At 41.9% G+C, this 17,687-nt stretch overlaps 1 protein-coding gene across 1 annotated transcript; it reads right to left on the reverse strand.

Annotated features, from left to right (window-relative positions):
- Positions 1-201: 201 nt before the first annotated feature.
- Positions 202-16,326, reverse strand: LOC146552385 (serine/threonine-protein kinase pim-1-like). The gene is made up of 8 exons (XM_085256732.1): positions 16,320-16,326; positions 7,495-7,589; positions 7,306-7,353; positions 6,984-7,202; positions 6,696-6,876; positions 6,439-6,609; positions 5,369-6,333; positions 202-698 (listed from the first exon to the last, which is right to left on the reverse strand). The coding sequence occupies exons 1-6, from the start codon at positions 16,324-16,326 to the stop codon at positions 6,467-6,469; spliced, it is 693 nt and encodes a 230-aa protein (XP_085112858.1). The 3' UTR covers positions 202-698; positions 5,369-6,333; positions 6,439-6,466.
- Between the last annotated feature and the right edge of the window lie 1,361 nt (positions 16,327-17,687).

The raw sequence follows: 17,687 nt of genomic DNA on the forward strand, positions 1-17,687 counted from the left end.
TTAGATCCCCATTAGCTACCGTATCGTAACAGTAGCCACCGTTAGCAGTGTATCAATTAATATTTTAACAATACTCGATTACCAGCAATTACATCAGTAAAGCAATACACATTCATCACATTCATTCTCACAGGAGCAGCTAATACATAACTTAACCACAGCCTAGACACAAATCAAAGAAAGTCTAATACATGTGCTATATCTACATAGAAATTTTCTAAACAAAAAAATGGATCACGTAGTGCTCTACAACCATGTCAGTACTTCAAACTTTCATCCATCCATCCATCCATCCATCGTTTGCTTCTAATCTGGGTCTGTGGAGCATGGGCAGTAGTCTAAGCAGAGTGCATCTAGATGGACACCAAGGCATTCCTAAGCTAGCCAGGATCTCTTCTGTCTGTCTTGTTCTGTCATCAGGCGACATTCCAGTAAGACATTTCCAGAACTTCTCCTTACCAGCTCCTCACCCCATTTCCAAGCAAGACCTAGATTCCCTTCAGAGGAAACTCTTCCACGCCTCTCGTATTGATGATCTCATTCTTTTGGTCACTACCCAAAGCTCGTGGCCATAGGTGAGGATAGGAACTGCTCTCTTGTCACCACAACAGTCCACACGCCAATCTCCTGCTCCACTGTCCATTCAAGATGCTGAAAAGATTAAACTCCTCAACTTGGGTCAGCAACTCGTTCCTTACCTAGAGTGTGAGGAAGGAGCAGGGCGATATAGCCAAAAATATTTATCACGATATATATTTGAAAATTTGCGATAACGATATAACTGACGATATAATTGATACGAGACAAAATACAACTCCACAACATTACTAGCGAAAAAAGACAACCTTCCATTTATTTTCACTTAAATAAGAAGCTGGTTTTTATGTACATTAAAGCTTTATAAAAATGTAACAGTGCAAATGCAAATTCCTTGCTGAAAGTTTAACCAAAAGGCATTTCCAGTAGAAATGGGCTGACATACCCTGAGCATAACCATGTATAATATCCACTGAAGTTAAAAAGAGGTGCTTTGCAACATTAAACTGCAGTGTGCAGTACGTATTTTTCGGACCATAAGGTGCACGGGATTATAAGGCACATTAAGCGAAACAAAGCAGTCAGATAAATCAAACTTTATTAAACTCATTCTTCTTGCTTCCTCCACTTCTGTACCATTGATTCATTAATGTTGAATTCTCTGGCAGCTGCTCTATTCCCATGTTGTTGCAGTATATTAATGACTAACCTTGTATTGTGGATGGATTATCTCAGTTGTTCTCCTGACTGAAGTTTGGTCCGTTTACAGCATCCTGCCATGCGATTGCATTTGTCTCTAACTATCAGGAACCTTAACGTTAACTTTTATAAGTGGAAAGGTGTTACGGTGTGCTCACACCGAACGCGATGGACGCGAATAGAGCGTCAGGTTTACATGTAAAGTCAATGGAAAAGCGCGATGACATGCGATTGCGGCTCCCGTGAAAATTCGGAAGCGGATTTGCGTCGCCAAAACGCCTGAAACGCGCGTCAGTCTAGCGCGTTTGGAGCGTTTGACTCGCGAATAAAACCACGCGCGTGAGTTTTTGTGTTGCATTTTGTGCACGTTTCGTGTCTACCGCTCGAGTTGGAAAAATCTGAACTCCAGCGTCAAATTGCGCCGCGACAACCAATCAGGAGCCTGGTGACGTGGCTGTGACCTAGGTCAAAGGGGCAGATCCAGCCAAAGCCCTTCATTCTTCAATGGAGGGAAGGCTAATCAATGCCATAGCAAACAACCTGGAGCTGTACGACACCAGCTGCTTTCTGTACCGAGACAGGAATAAAAAGGACCGAGCTTGGAGGAAGATATGTGAAGAGATCGGGCAACCTGGTAAGTTCATTCATTTCTCTTTTGAAAGTTTTTACTGACCCGGGGAAACCGCACAAAAGCTAGCAAGCCACCGCTATTTTCCCACTGACGTACAAATACCGTTCTGCTTTTATGCATGTTGTCATTTATGAATATATTTTATTGTTTATTAATAAACAGCACACAGTGGTCCCGCTGTTCATCCGTCACTGCTTCGCTTTTTCGCTGATTTTTTATTTCACAGTACAGCATTGCATTCTGCAGCCTGATTGACAAATCTGCTCCGTGTCGTGTCTCCTGCACTTGCCAAATTTATCACGTTTGGTTTTGATAACCATCATGTCCAATAGAAAAAACAGCACAAAAACACCCATAACTATGACCCTCATTCGGAAATACACACCTGCACCGCGAGGGAAAAAGGCGCACGAAAGTGGCGGGCAGATGAAGACAAACCGCGGCATAATAATACTTTTACGTTTTGCAATCTACAAAGGTTTGCACTTTGAGAATCAATTGTGAGAACTGTGACCAATGTTCATGTCTGTGGGGAAAAAAGTGTATAAAGTGCGTGGCGAGGGGCTAGTTATTCTGAGAACCCCTGCTGCAATAAAAGAGGGACCACTGTACATACTCTATGATTATTATATTCAACCTGTTAACATTTAATACTGTATTGATAGAACCAACTGATTCTGCAGCAGAGCATCCCCTGTTGCTTCTCCTGGCTCCCCAGTCCCTGAGCTCCTGCACCACAGGTATGTAATTGTAGCATCAGATATACAGCAAGCACTGATAGCTTTTTACTCTGTGGGATTGCCTTGTGATCACCTTTACTAAATGTCTACAACCAATCTGATTATATCCTGTTTGTTTTTTTCGATGTTGAAATTAAAATCTAGTAGCAGTCTTCTCATTTCTTTGTGTTTTGTGCTGTTTTACAGGCCCACAGAGGAGGACAGCTCCGAGGCAGATGAGGGACGGGTCCCAGGACGGTCCATCGGTGGTGGAGCTGGCCATCCTGGAGTCCCTGAAGAGGCCACACCAGTCTCCAATAGAGCATTTCCTCCTCAGCCTTGTTCCTGCTCTGGAGAGCAGCTGGGTCCTTTTTATTCCTGTCTCTCTGTAAATTCTTATATTTTATATATTTATGTTTAATGTTTTTCTGTTTGAGAATTTTAATATTATTTCAAATAAATTTTTTCAATGACTAATGTCTCAGTTCTACTACACAGCAAATGTTGGCACACGACTTACACATGTAGAATTTATTTCATATTATACTAATGACAAAATATACTAATACAGTGGGATGCAAAAGTTTGGGCAACATTGTTAATAGCCATCATTTTCCTGTATAAATCGTTGTTACAATAAAAAATGTCAGTTAAATATCATACAGGGGACACACACAGTGATTTGAGAAGTGAAAAGAAGTTCACTGGATTTACAGAAAGTGTGCAATAATTGTTTAAACAAAATCAAGCAGGTGTATAAATTTGGGTACCACAAAAAAAGAAATGGAATAAATATTTAGTGTATATCAATGTGTGTGTCTCCTATATGATATATGGGGTTCCTTTGGGCGTGCTTCCCATCCACAGCTCCACAGCACAGAGGGAAGTTCCAGCGCTCCTGGAATCCCTCTGTGATGGACCGCCAGTCTCCAGGTGAAGGCACAGCCAGGAAATCGTCCACTAGACAGTCCCAGATGACTGTCGCTACCTGGGGGATGATCTGGCTCACCGTGGACACACCAATTTAAATGAGTATTATGTGTACTGCAGTTACAAAATACATTATTAAAATTCCAAATTACAAAACATAAATCTTACATAAAATATTTTGCAATTATAAGGATAATTACATGATATATATTAGATATAATCTAAAACAGTCTGCGGTGTTTATATACAAATATTCAACTATCCCAGAATTAAACCAGTTCTAAATAAAAAGGAATGAGTATCACTACAAAGGTTAACTCAGTGGTCCTAATGCTACAGTTTGATATCAGCAAACACCGAGCGCATACACTGATATGACACCACAGCCATATCATTGCAAACACTGATAACAGCATAAATCGAATTAAATCGGGACTTGATGAGACCTTGAGTATGACTAGAAATATTATAAACAGTCATCTCTGTACCACAGTTTGCTATCAGTAAACACCGAGAGCATTCACTGTTAGCATAGCACATCCATGTTAGCAGTATATGAATGGATGGTTTAGCATATATTAGCACAGGTATCAATAAAGGACTACCGTATTAAATACTTTTACTAACCTCAGGCAGACGGACAGGCGCTCTGCAGGTGGGATTGAGCGCCTGCAATTGGTGTCTAGGCGGGCGATTCTGGGACCGACGCGGGAAAGCAGGTCCTCAAACTGGCCGAGTGAAAGACAGTGATATCGCTGGAATCGGCCGTCATCCAGGCGCAGCTCCTGGAGCAAATGGTGAAACTCACCAAACTGCTCACGCCTCTGGAGGACCTGATGGACCCAGGTACAGCGAGGACGTCTTTTACGCCGCTGCTCTGCTCTCCAGAGCAGAGGGAGACTCTCTCTTCAAGCGCTAGCTCGACAGCTGCCATCTTGCAAAGATACCGTCTGGCACAACTTCCTCCCACATTTCTGGTTCACGCACGTCAAAATATGATATTTCACACGCGATGGATTTTTCTTGGACACGCGTTGAGGCGCGAATGTGCACGCATCAAATTAGGGGCGTTTGGGGCGTTTTTGTTCGCGTCCATCGCATTCGGTGTGAACACACCGTCCTCCACCTTCACTGTTTATGTTATGCTAACGTAGCTGTGCCGCTAGCGATCATGTAGCACATCATTATATACCAGCTAGCCTAACTTCAGTAAGCCTACAAACGTCACTGCTGTTTAGTTTCCTGTCTTCATTTATGTTGGAAGTGATAGCAGAGCTGTACGTTTGAATTTTTTCAGAAATCTCTCAGTCAGAACATGCAATATCATGCTTAGGTAACTAGCGAAACTAGCGAGCTAACTTCCGCTAGCTTCCTGCTAACTTCTAACTCCGTTAAGTGTAATAAATTTTGTTTTCATGGATGCCTGGAAGTTAAACTTCATAGTTACACCTGGTAAAGCAGCAATGCTGATCGTTTTATTAAAGACGAAAGAATTTAGACAGTTTTTAACTCTCAGTGATGCTGCAGTGTTCATTTGACCTGAAGTTTACGGAGTTTAGGACCCAGATTACTCCCAGATTTAAGAGCATTTTAGTCCGACAAATACGACAATAACGACGGCTGCTTGCATGTTCTGCAAAAAAATGTGCTTTGTCGTGTATCTGACGGACAAACACCAAACCAGTTCCACATCACTGAAGTTGCACATTTTTACAAACTAATGGTTCATCTGTTTCACTCAACAATCAGCCATGTGCGTATGAAAACAAAGGCACTGCACATGCGCGTTTTACTCATATTCTATCGCGATATTTCATTTTCCTATCGTTGCCTAACATTATACCGGTATTACCGTGAATGGTATAATATGGCAGCACGGTGGCACGGTGGTTAGCACTGTTGCCGCACAGCAAGAAGGTCCTGAGTTCAATTCCACCATCAGGCCGGGGTCTTTCTCTGTGGAGTTTGCATGTTCTCCCCGTGTTTGCGTGGGTTCTCTCCGGGTACTCCGGCTTCCTCCCACCGTCCAAAGATATGCAGCTTGTGGGGATAGGTTAATTGGATAATCCAAATTGCCACTAGGTGTGAATGTGAATGGTTGTCTGTCCCTATGTGTTAGCCCTGCGACAGACTGGCGACCTGTCCAGGGTGTACCCCGCCTTTTGCCCTATGACAGCTGGGATAGGCTCCAGCGACCCTGAAAAGGATAAGCGGAAGCGGATGGATGGTATAATATGGCCTAGCCCTAGTAATGAAAGAGTATTCTCAGCAAAGTTGAGTTAAACAAGTTTTAATGGAAGTTTAAGTTAAATCTTTTGATTTTTACTAATTTTGATTACATCAACATATTTTATTACATTAACCAAATCAAATAAGGCCAATTTTGATGAAGCTCCTGACCCAGCCCAAGCTCTCTATGAAGACAAGGAAAAACTCCCCGGGGGGCCAGAATGATGGGAAGAAACCTCGGGAAAGCCAATTCAAAGAGAGATCCCCTTTCCTGGGATAGCTGGGGGGGTTACAGGAATTTCAGGATAGCAAAATTTAGAATCGGCCAAAAAAACCCAAAAAACCTTTTCCTGTTAAAAAAACAAAAAAAAAAAATGAAATAAAGACAAAAAAGAAAGTTAGGTCATTTATCACACTCATATGATAAGATATGAAATGTGTGTGTGTGTGTGTGTGTGTGTGTGTGTGTGTGTGTGTGTGTGTATGAGAGATGGGCTTATCTGAGCCAGGGGTGACGCTGGAGGTCCCCCAGCGTTGGGCGCTTCTCCGGGACATCGGTTAAACACGCGTCCAAGAAATTCCGGCAGTCTGGAAAGAAAGAAAGAAAGAAAGAAAGAAAGGAGAGAAAAGATGAAGATGATAGTTCCAGTGATCCAAGCCATCAGTGAATCTTGAAGTGTGATGTTTTCTTACGTGGGGACAGATGCTCGTTGAATTTCAGTTAGTTTTCGATGAACATCATGATATTAAAGTCCCCCACATGAAGCGCTTCGTACAGCACCACTCCCATTTGCCACACCGTGGTGGGTCCAGGCCTGTATTTTTTGCCCCAGTAACATTCAGGAGGGCTGTGGATAGGTGTACCTAATAAACAGACACAATTACAATTTCTTCTAAAACAAAAGGCACAAATTGCTACATCTGTGAAGAGCAGGAGCTGAATATGTTACCATAGAAGAAGCGGAACCGCGATCTCTCCGTAGCAAAGCAGCTCAGTCCAAAGTCAATGATACGAACTCGAGGCACGTCTGAGCCGGTCTCAATCAGAATGTTGTCACTCTTGATGTCCCGGTGAAAGATGTGTTTCTCCTCCAGGTCCTTTGCTGCATCAACCAGTTGCTTCAGAATGACCTGGAAAAGATGAAAAAGACAGTAATGAGTCAACAGGTTGATGCTTCTCTGATACTCTGTGTTTTGATTGAATGCTGTACAGTCTAAGGCTCTTCCAGTCAACTTACCTTGGCCTTTTCTTCTGGTAAACATCCTCCATTTTCTCTTATGTATTCAAACAGGTCCACAGCGGGGACAGGTCTCTCCTGCACCAGGATCAGCTCTGTGCCAAAGTCAAACCAGTCCAACAGAGACACAGGAGCCGACGTTCCCACTGATCCATCTGCTTCAGCTGCAAGCTTCAGCAAAATGGCCAGTTCCACTGAGACTTCCTTCCCGTTTTCATCCTGATATATTACAACAAAGTGGATGATGAGGAACAGACGTTTCACAGGTGAACGCTGCACTCAGTCCAGGAATGTAAAAACAGTTCAAGTGTTGCACACTTACCGTCACTTGGATGGGGATTTTGTCCTTGGGAATGTGTTTGATAGCTACCTAAAAGACACAGAGCATTGGTGAGCATTTCCTCAGTATGACTTCATTAAAGGTGTAAAACAGCACCTTTAATGCTCAGCTGATAATATTGTCCGTTATCTGCGTTGCTGCCTGTCTTACTCCCACCATCTGAACACTTACTGGGAAATGATCTGTTATCCTGTAGCCAGCAAACACTGCTCCAAAGCCGCCATTTCCTAGATGGTGCTCCTGCACATATCTGGCTTGGTATTCCCCTGAAAAGACACAAATGTTGTTTTACTACAGCTGTGACACAAATTACTCTCTGCTGTACCCTAAATGTTGCTCTTCACCTGAGTATAAAAGCCAAGCTGTTTGCTACTTACGTTGCTGGTTGGCTGCTGAATTTTGGAAAACGTTTTTGGTTTTGTCCTTTTTCTTTTTTTTGGGTGACTCTTTGCTTTCTTCCGCAGACTTGCTTCTGCCATTTTTTGTGCACCCCTTTGTGTTTTGACTACAGTCTGTAGATGTGGAAAACACCAAAAGCACATCAGCGTATTAGATCAGACACACAAATATCTCCCAAACACAATCACAAAGGAACCTTCTGACCAACTCTACCTGCCCCCCTGGCAACACTTTGCTAGACCCGCCCCTGCACAGTTACCAGCGGTCAGCTAAGTAAAAAAAGGATCCTGGGGTTATTTGTCTCTCAGAAACAGTTCATAACTTCCCTTCAACTCATTCATGTCACCTAAAGGGTAAACCTGTTTCTCCATCACAGCTCTGATGATTCAGTAAGGACATCTCCTGGTTTCATCTTCATGTTTCCCTCTCACCACATAACCAAACCGACATCATGACCAGCAGCTTTACAGCTGTGGCTCCAGCAAACATCAGCTGATAGTAGAAAGTAATATTAAATAAATTCTAACAACAGCTGATCAAGCTTAAACATGCTGCTGTTGTTTAGCGCGACATCCACTGGTTTCCTCTTTCTGGCGCAAAGTGGGCGATAAATAAACAAGAGAGAAAAGCCGATCAGCTGATCATTGATCAGTTTCATGATTGAAGTAGAAACAGGAGAGGGAGGGAGAGAATGAGAGGAGAAGAGGCAGCTGTGCAGCGTAAACACAGAATAAATCCAGCTTTGTGTCTTTTCCATTGTAGCTGAAGTCCGGGACAAACTGTGTTTCTTTTCACCTCAATAAGAATTGAGAATTTTCTCCAAATACAAGACGATTCTGTTTTTTACGGGAGGGTTGGCAACTCTAATAATTAACCGTATGAACAAAATAAAGTTCAACATCAGTAACATAGCACCCACCCAGCTGTATAGAAACTCCGTCATGCTAGCTAGCACGCAGTACGAAAAAGTCAGCATAACGAAAATAAATCAGAATCAGAATCAGAATACTTTATTCATCCCGAGGGAAATTAGGGGTTACAGCAGGCAGCACGCTAATGGCGCATGCGCACTCACAAAGGAACCTTCTGACCAACTTTACACAAACATCACATTGGGGAGACATGTCAGAAAGGTAGGCTGATAGGAAAAACAACGAAAATACACTACATGAGGTAAGAGGAGGAGAAAAAAACTCCACTCAGACTGAGCTCCTGGTGGGAGAACAGTTTGATAACAGAAAAAACACCTCAGCACAAAAGCACATGACTATCAATACACCATAGAAACACGAGACAAGCAACAGGGGCGGGTAAAGGGTAAGAGAGAGCCGGCGTAGACAGCGCATCCGGTCCTGCAGCATCTGCGCTGGTCCAGTTGACTGCTATCATCCCCGGTAGGGCACAAGCATCGAAGGCGTTGGAAAGGGAGGGGGATGAGTGAGTGCTTGTCAGTGTAAGTGTGTGTGTGTGTGTCCAGAGTTCAGCGGAGACAGTGTCCTTCGCACTATCAGGCTAACTCCACCTAAACTTGGTTTATATGTGACTCAGATGGACTGCAGGTCATAACTTCTTACCTGAAGTTCAGTTCACCTGACCAGCGGCCGCTTCGGGTCTCTCCTCTTGCCTCCCTTTTCCTTCATCCACCTGCTGGCCTCCACCACTTGCTAATGTTATTGAATCTGTGGAAGCTCCGTGATAGCCACCACACGAAGTAACGGATAACGAGCCTATTTAAATCCCAGTAACGAGTAACGCGTTCCTGGTTTTGGCATAATAACTAGTTACCCTTCTCGTTACCACAATAATAAGGTAGTTACTGTAACGCGTTACTTAATAACGCGTTAGTCCCAACACTAAATCAGATTGCTGACCTCTACAGGATTTCCTTGCCTCCTGCCATATTGCAGCAGGGATGGGCTCCAGCTCCCCTGCAACCCTAAATTAGATAAGCAGAAGAAAATTGATGGATGGAAGTTGAAAAGTGACTGTAGAAAACTTCCTTGGGGTACTAAACTGCATAGTCATCACACCTAAGAATAATTACCATATATAGTGTATACTAACTTAACCATCCTAATGCAACTTTAATCTGTCCAGTTGGAGAGGTTTTAAAGTTTTACAACTTCACCTTACTCAATAATGACTTGTGGTCAAATGCTGCTTTAGCAGGACCCGCCTTAGAAAAATAACTAGCATTAAGAAACCTTTTGATGTTTTTGAAATTAAACATCTGCAAAAGGAAAATCTAAACAAAAGGTAGATGAGGAAATGGATAAACAGAGGAGATGGCAAGCAAGGGTGGAATGCAAACAGCAACAATAAATGTTACACTGGAGACAAAGCAAGAAACAAAAGAAAGCTGCACGAAAAAAAAATCTCAGAAAATAGTGCAAGGATGAGAGTGTAAAAGAAGCAGACAAAAATGCTGGTGCAGAAAGGAAAGCAGTGAGGAGCAGCGCAAACAGAGAGAGATAAAGAAAGATTGACAAGCCAAAAGGGAGACCACAGCAATGTACATAGCATCAGGGTGATATTGTCATTCTATGCAGCAGCCAAGCTCCAATGTGCTGATTATGAGAGCATCATTTGAGACTGACAACCTTGTTGCTATAGTACAGCATGCCAAACACATTCCCAGCCCCCATCCTTCTCCTTCTGTGTTCTCCCCCCGAGCTCACACAATAGCCGTCTGATGAAGACTGAATGATTGGAGGAGGAACGAAGTGAAACGTGAAAGAATTACGCACAAATAAAAGGCAAAACACTTTTTGAGAAGCTGGTGACGAGGCCAGTGGAAAGAATATATAAAACCAGAGAGAGAGAGAGAGAGAGAGAGAGAGAGAGAAAGAAGAGGATGTGTGGAGAACATGGACTCAATGCAGCTGCAATTAAGGGAGCGATTTTGTGCCAGGGAATATGCTAATTCCTCCTTTGTGTGAGCAGTTGATTGGCCGTTGCACTGCGCACCAGGCAGTGAGAGAAGGGGAAGTAGTGGGCTTGGACGCCTCTGTCTGGCATGGCGTTCATCACAGGCCTCATTTAGCTGCACCATCACAGTTAGCAGCACTGGATGAAAAAAAGACACATTTTTGTCAAATGCCTCTTCCTGTGTCGTCATGTAGTACATCCAAGGGATGTAGGGAAAGAGAGGCTGGTTCAATTAGCAAGCTCCAGAGACAAAGACAGGAACAAAGATATTCATTAATAGTCACGCATGACCTTTATATGTATATGAGCCAAGCCTCAATCCACTGAGGGCCGGTTTTAATTTTGGACCTAAGGGATTCTGGGAATACTATAGGAGACTGAAACTACTTTAGTATTTCTAATGCCTTCTGTTACTACACCAAGAGCTACATTTGCAGACTTAAATATTAACAAGAAGCCTCAGTATGTGTATTTTACACCTTTAAAAGAACAAATAAAAACACAGAGGTGCAGCATAAATGCTGCCGGCAGTCTCCTGATGTGCTTCATTTTCTGCCGCCAAAGAAGAAGTGGCTGTTTTATTCCATTTAACAAATTAATCACATGTAATCACCATGGTGTCAGATGTAAAATAAGCCTGAGTGGGCTTACACATTCTGTAATTCATGGTCCATAATGTGTTGTCATTCAGCATATTTCCTTCGCACTATCACGCGTAATTAGACAGTCTCTTGAGAGAAAAAGTGGAGGCAGAGCGTCATAAGGCGGCATCAGCCTGTCAGCTGAGCGTGGTTGGTGATTAGCTGTCCATGCACAATGTGCACACCAGTCCTTATCACGTCACAGACCACACACTTGTCCACTGAAATCATCCTAGCATTGTAACTTTCTTGAAAGGTTTTTACCCCCAAAAATAAATAAAAGGGAAATCTTGTGAGATGAAACAGCTATAACTGCATCGAGAATAAAGAGAAGCATTTGCTGTAATCTATAATTAATCGTTAATGCTTAATATTGAGTTATAATTCCTAATTTAACATAATTGGTTGGAGCTTGTTTCTGCTAGTATATGTGATGGATCGGGTCAGCAAGAGTTATTAGATTTTCAGCCCTTAAATGAATACAAACAGCCGCATGTGTTTCACCTCCTCTTCTTTATGTCTAGAAATATTGTCAAGAAATAAAGTCTAAGCTAATTTCCTTTTTCACACTTACTCGGGTTCCACTCATTTTTATCAATTAGGGTAGACCAAATGTTAGGAGACCTCTGAGCCCTTTCCTATACTATTAAACTGACTCAGTGTTACTTTTTAGTGATCTCTCAAGTGTGAAGGTTTAATGAATGAATGTAGGCTGATATAATTCAACAGCATTGCAAATTATATCTTCAAAATTTTTACATCTTACATTGAAAGAGCACCTCACTGTGATACATTAAACAAAAAAAATGCTCATTATAGATAATCAAGCCTATCATGTTCGGGTCTATTTTACTGGTAACTTTTGAAAAATTGTTGATTTATAGTTGTTGTTGTCTTTGCTTCCTAAGATCAGTTGAAATTGAAATTTTCTGCAACCTTTTTTTTAGCCTTTACTGCTTCTCTTTATGAATAGGACACTGTCTGTGTTTGTGCTTTACATTTGTTACTAGCTGTGGAAATCATGTACATTACTGTCCTCCGTACGCTGCTACTAAGTGGCCATCTCTGTACACCAGCAGACTTTCCCATTTATTGTTTTTTTTAATAATAATAATAATAATAATAATAATAATAATAATAATAATAATAATAATGGATTGCATTTATATAGTGCTTTTCGGGGCCCTCAAAGCGCTTTACAATTCCACTATTCATTCACTCTGACATTCACACACTGGTGGAGGCAAGCTACAGTTGTAGCCACAGCTGCCCTGGGGCAGACTGACAGAAGCGAGGCTGCCATATCGCGCCATCGGCCCCTCTGGCCATCACCAGTAGGCGGTAGGTGAAGTGTCTTGCCCAAGGACACAGCGACCGAGACTGTCCGAGCCAGGGCTCGAACCGGCAACCTTCCGGTTACAAGACGAACTGCCAACTCTTTGAGCCACGATTTATACATTTTTTATGTATAAATCTCTGTTTCTGCTCATTCCTCCTTAACTGTGTGCGTATATGTGTAAAAACTACAACCAGTACAGCCTACGCTCTCACAATATTATACAAATGTTTGTCTCTAATTAGGAAAAAAAGGCTTTTAATTAAACTGCCCCCATTTCCTGGAATAATTTACAGAAGGAGCTGAAATTGTAAGAACTGGTGGGGGAGTTCAAGTTCATTAAAAGTAGCAAAAGAATAGCTCTTTTACTCAGTGTGACTACTTTTAATGTCACTCTCATAATGATCTGTTATTGCATATAATTTGTATGTTTGTGTTTACTTGTCTGGACTGAATATCGTTTGTATTTGTATTCACTATAACTTATAACTTAACTTCAGGTTGTAAATATTTTTTACAATGTGGAACTGCTAATCTTGCACAAACGCAGGCTTATTTCACAGCTGAGATGACCGATCAAAGTTTAGGAAAGTGGACTCCAGACAGAAAATTTAAATTTTGTTTTACTAATAGTCTTTTGACTAAAATATAATTTGGTATTAGTCTTAATTTTTTCGTTTTAGTCCATATTCAGTTGACTCAATATCATAAGATTATCGTAGAGTAAATCTGAAGTTGATTGCACTGATTAAAGGTATAAAGTGTAAACGTTTGTTGTGTTTTTAACAGTGAGAGTTGTTCACCTTGGTTTACAAAGCATCTTATTTCCTCGTCTACTCTTCTAATCCTAACATTTTGTCACACTTTCATGGGAGCTAGCTGAACTCTCACCCGGGGGCAGATCAAATGTAGCTTATTTCTGATTGGATCGCTTCCAAACTCCTCCAATATTTCATTCGTTTCATCATTAGTTTTTAAATAGTCATCATCTAGTTTTCACCTTAAAAAAAACCCGCTATTAAATGAAATTTTTAGACAAAATTGATTGGTCAGCTTAATTTAAAAAGCAATCATACCAGACATTCCTTTCAAAGGTTCTGTCTAATTCTGCCTCCATTTCCCCCTTTTGTTTGTGTGCGATGATGTTAGAAACAGTCAAGTGGAGCAACCGGCTTCGTCACCATCTGGTCCCCAGAAGAAGGAGGCACAGCAGTGGTCGCACGATATACGCCCACTCACAAGCCCACACACACACACACACACACACATACACACACACACACACACACACACACACACACACACACACACACAAACTTTACTCCAAGGCCAAAGCCAAGATCTTACTGCAGCACCTACTTGAACACACACACGCCAACACACATGCTGGCACCAATAGGAGCATTCACACGCACACAGAGACAGGCAGGCTTTTCCACCCACAGTTTTTCCGAGGTGCAGTCCATCTGCTCTCTCCATAGATTTAGATGGCAGAGTCCAATATGTGATACAACTTACCAGCTTGGTGTATATTACACCCCCACCAGGCCCAGGTGTCTGAGGTAGGTATTAACCGCTAGAGCCTGACTAATACATCATAATGGCTGATAGAATCATCCGGTTGCATATTATGTTGATATTAGCAATACAGAAAAGATTTGCTTGAATTATTTTAGAAACAATTTGCCATTAAAATAACTGTCCACAAGGGAGCACTGGAAGGCTAATTTTTATTCCACAAATATTCCAATCATTCAGTTGTTGCAAGAAAATTAAAGTGTTCCTCATAAAAAATGTTTTATTTTTTAATAAAAAATGTTAATGTTTACATGTTTTTCTTTATAATACAGAGAATTATATAAGGACCGTGTAAATACAGACCTTTACTGAAGACAGACAGGCAGTACTTAAGGTCAGAAAAAAGCCCCGAGGCATGTTAGAGAACATTGACAGAGACATAAATAAAATATACCACCTCACTCTGAACAGAATCTGGGACATAGCCCGGTAACATGTACACATGTAAACATTACAGAGAAATAATGTATGGGGTGAGGGGAGCAAAAAAACAAGTTGAATGCAGGGCGCCACAAGCACGAGCATGCAAGGCTTATGTGCACAGACAGGAAAAATAAATTCCCACTGCATTTTAATTGCAAGATTTGAGCTAAAGTAAAGCTGATTGCTAACTGAGAGCAAACTACAGAAGAGCGCAGCCTAAGGTAGAGAGCTTTGAGTGCTCAGGATGCTTGCTGCAGCTTAAAACATCACTGATGGCTGTTTCACCCTCTGACTCACTAAATTAACTCCAAATCCATTTACCAGGGTTGCAGCTTAAGCCCTCAAGTTTGGTCTTGGTCTTCAGCGGTTTCTTCTAATTGAGTTTCTAGTAATTACCACAAGGCTAATGCATTGTAAGTGCCTTCTAAATCAGGGGTAAAGATTTTGTTTCAGACTACAAGTGCACCCAATGATCGTATGCATCGGCATGTGAGGGAAGCTTTGGTATTAATGTGGAAAAAAACCCAATAACATACACAGCATTGCAGATTGTTGTGACAAGAAACTCACAAGCTAAAATGAACCTTGAACCACCTCTTTCCTGGTTCCCCTCTTAATCCCTGACTTTAGATTCAGAGTGCCAAGTAGAGGCAACCTGGCTGACACACTGCACAGGACTCTTTGATCTGCGCTGGCAAATTTGACAACAATGAGTGGGCTGACGCTGGATAAATACACTACAGCTGAACAAATTAGCTAGTTACCTGGCATTAACCATTTCTGGATACACCTAAAAATATCAAAACTGAAGACTAATAAAAAAAAGGAATGGGATTGTGTATACAGTTTCTCTGGCCTTTCATTTTCTTTGCTTTGTTGTGGTGGACAGGAGGGAGTGACAGGGAGCTCACGAGAGGCTTGAATAAGCACACTGCTCCCTTACACTTATGAAGTTGCCTGAGACCTTGCTTCTCTCTGAAGACTCCTTTAATTAGGCTTTAATTGCCTTATTAGCTCGGGCTATCGATGGAGGAGGGAAGGCAGTGAGAGAAAAAGGTCACGAATGGAAGACAGCTGGAGAGGAGGAAACTTAGCAGGGTAAATAAACAAGGGTGGGCAAAAGGGGCAGGGAGAGGATTGGAGCACAGAGAGAAGCATCAACCCACACATACCGACTCACTAATATACAGTCAGACCGCATAAAGCACACAGAAAACGTTTGTGTGCACATAGCTGTGCAAAGAGTTGGTTACTGCAAGCAAAAATGAGGCGGTCTCCGGTGGGAAAGTTTTGTCAGGTGAAATAAAAGACAAAGATAAGACGCAGCTCGGAAACATGACTGCTCCTTCAAGAACAGGCTCTGTGGCGCACCCAGGCAATTGACCCTTCACCCTGACCTCAGTATGGCAGGGGAGATGGACGAGGTAGAGGAGAGAGCTGAGAGGAAAAGGAGGGGCAGTAAGAAATGATGAATGAGTGGAAGCTGAGGAGAAAGAAATCGGCAGCTGGAGGAGGAATTGCAGAAAGGATCAAATATTCTTCTGAGGACTCTCAAGACTTCAAATGAAAAGCATACTCTACATTGTGATAAATTAACTACTTCAGTGTCTCACTTGTTTGCATGTAAGCCATGCACATTTGCAAGTTTAGCATTTGTCGTTTGTGTACTTGTGTACCTCCATGTCTCTTACCCTGCATCTTGCATACATGTGGCTCATACCTGCCTTTTAAAATTCATAGCCTGAACCTGGGGTGCTAGCTAATTTCATTTTCAATTTGTAAGTTGTTGACAGTGATCTTGCAAACATCATAGCTGCCATTTGTTATTTTCTCTACCCCGTGGCTAGTATTATCCATTTCAAATTTCATTCCAGCGAGACGGAGAACAAAAAAAAACTTCAAAGATGTGAAACTTAGTGGAGTTGAGGCCCAGCGCGCAACACAACACAGAAATAAAACCAACATCTGTTACACAGGCCAAGCTGACATTTTTTTTTATCACTGCTGAAGGCTTTACCAATCCATCTGTTGCTATATCCAACTCTGCCTAGTCAAGTGATACTATAAAAGGACGCCAGTGGGAGTGAAGCTTTTGCATAGAAGCATCTGCAGAGGCAATACGGCAAGGTACCTTTCCATTATAATATCTCCTCTTAATCTACCTCCCACTACACACACTCACAGGCACACTTTAGCTGTTTTGTTGTTTTGTCTCTACTGTATGTGTTCCTCCATGTGCATGCCAATGAGATTGTCCATCTTTGCTCTGTGGGTATTACCAGCAAGTGTGTGTGTGTTCCTGGTTTGTGTATATGAGGGCGCGGATGAATCAATCCATCAGGGAAATGGAAGAGTGTTTCTTCCATTCCTGCGCGTTGTTCCCCAGCCTCATTAGAACCCATTCAGTCAATCAAGCATGAATCCCTAACACAATAACATGCAAAGTGTTTTGTCTGCGTGTAATTGGCCTTGCCAGGGCTGTTTTTCCTCAAATGGTTAGCTGCAGTTGCCTCTCTCAGACCACTGGCCAAGAGCCTCGTCCAAGAAATGCAGCTGGCAAAAGGAGGAGGAAGAGAGGAAACAATAAAGAAAAAGAAACATACAGAAGGAAAGATTTGAATAAGGATAAACCAGAAGAGTTTAATGGTCTGTTGGTCTTATCTGTGTAAACCCTTAACATTTTTCACATGGTTCTCCTTTTTCCAGTTTGTATGTGTGTATGTTGGATGTCCAACAGAAATGAATAGATGGATCCAAATATTGGTAGCATTCGATACCAACTATATTGGTATCAGGTTGTTACTAGTGCAATAGGATCAATACTTTGTTTCTATCCCAGTTCAGCATGTAGCCCAGTGAAATTTGTTAAAGAGTTTGTTTTTGGGGGGAAATGAACAAATATACTTCTAACAAGCACTATGAAAAGTGTTGACTGTGACATCGATTTTATTTTTTATTTTTTAGCCCAAAGCACATCTGAACAAATGAAGTTGAAGTGCTGTAGAGACAGGCACATTTAAATTCCAGATCCCCCAAAAAAACAAACAAACCACGATTTC

This window comes from Mchenga conophoros, linkage group LG19 (genome assembly GCF_057382185.1).
Source record: "Mchenga conophoros isolate Kocher_MC1m ecotype Shallow Benthic linkage group LG19, M_conophoros_male_GT1.1, whole genome shotgun sequence".
In the NCBI taxonomy this organism is placed as follows: Eukaryota; Metazoa; Chordata; class Actinopteri; order Cichliformes; family Cichlidae; genus Mchenga; species Mchenga conophoros.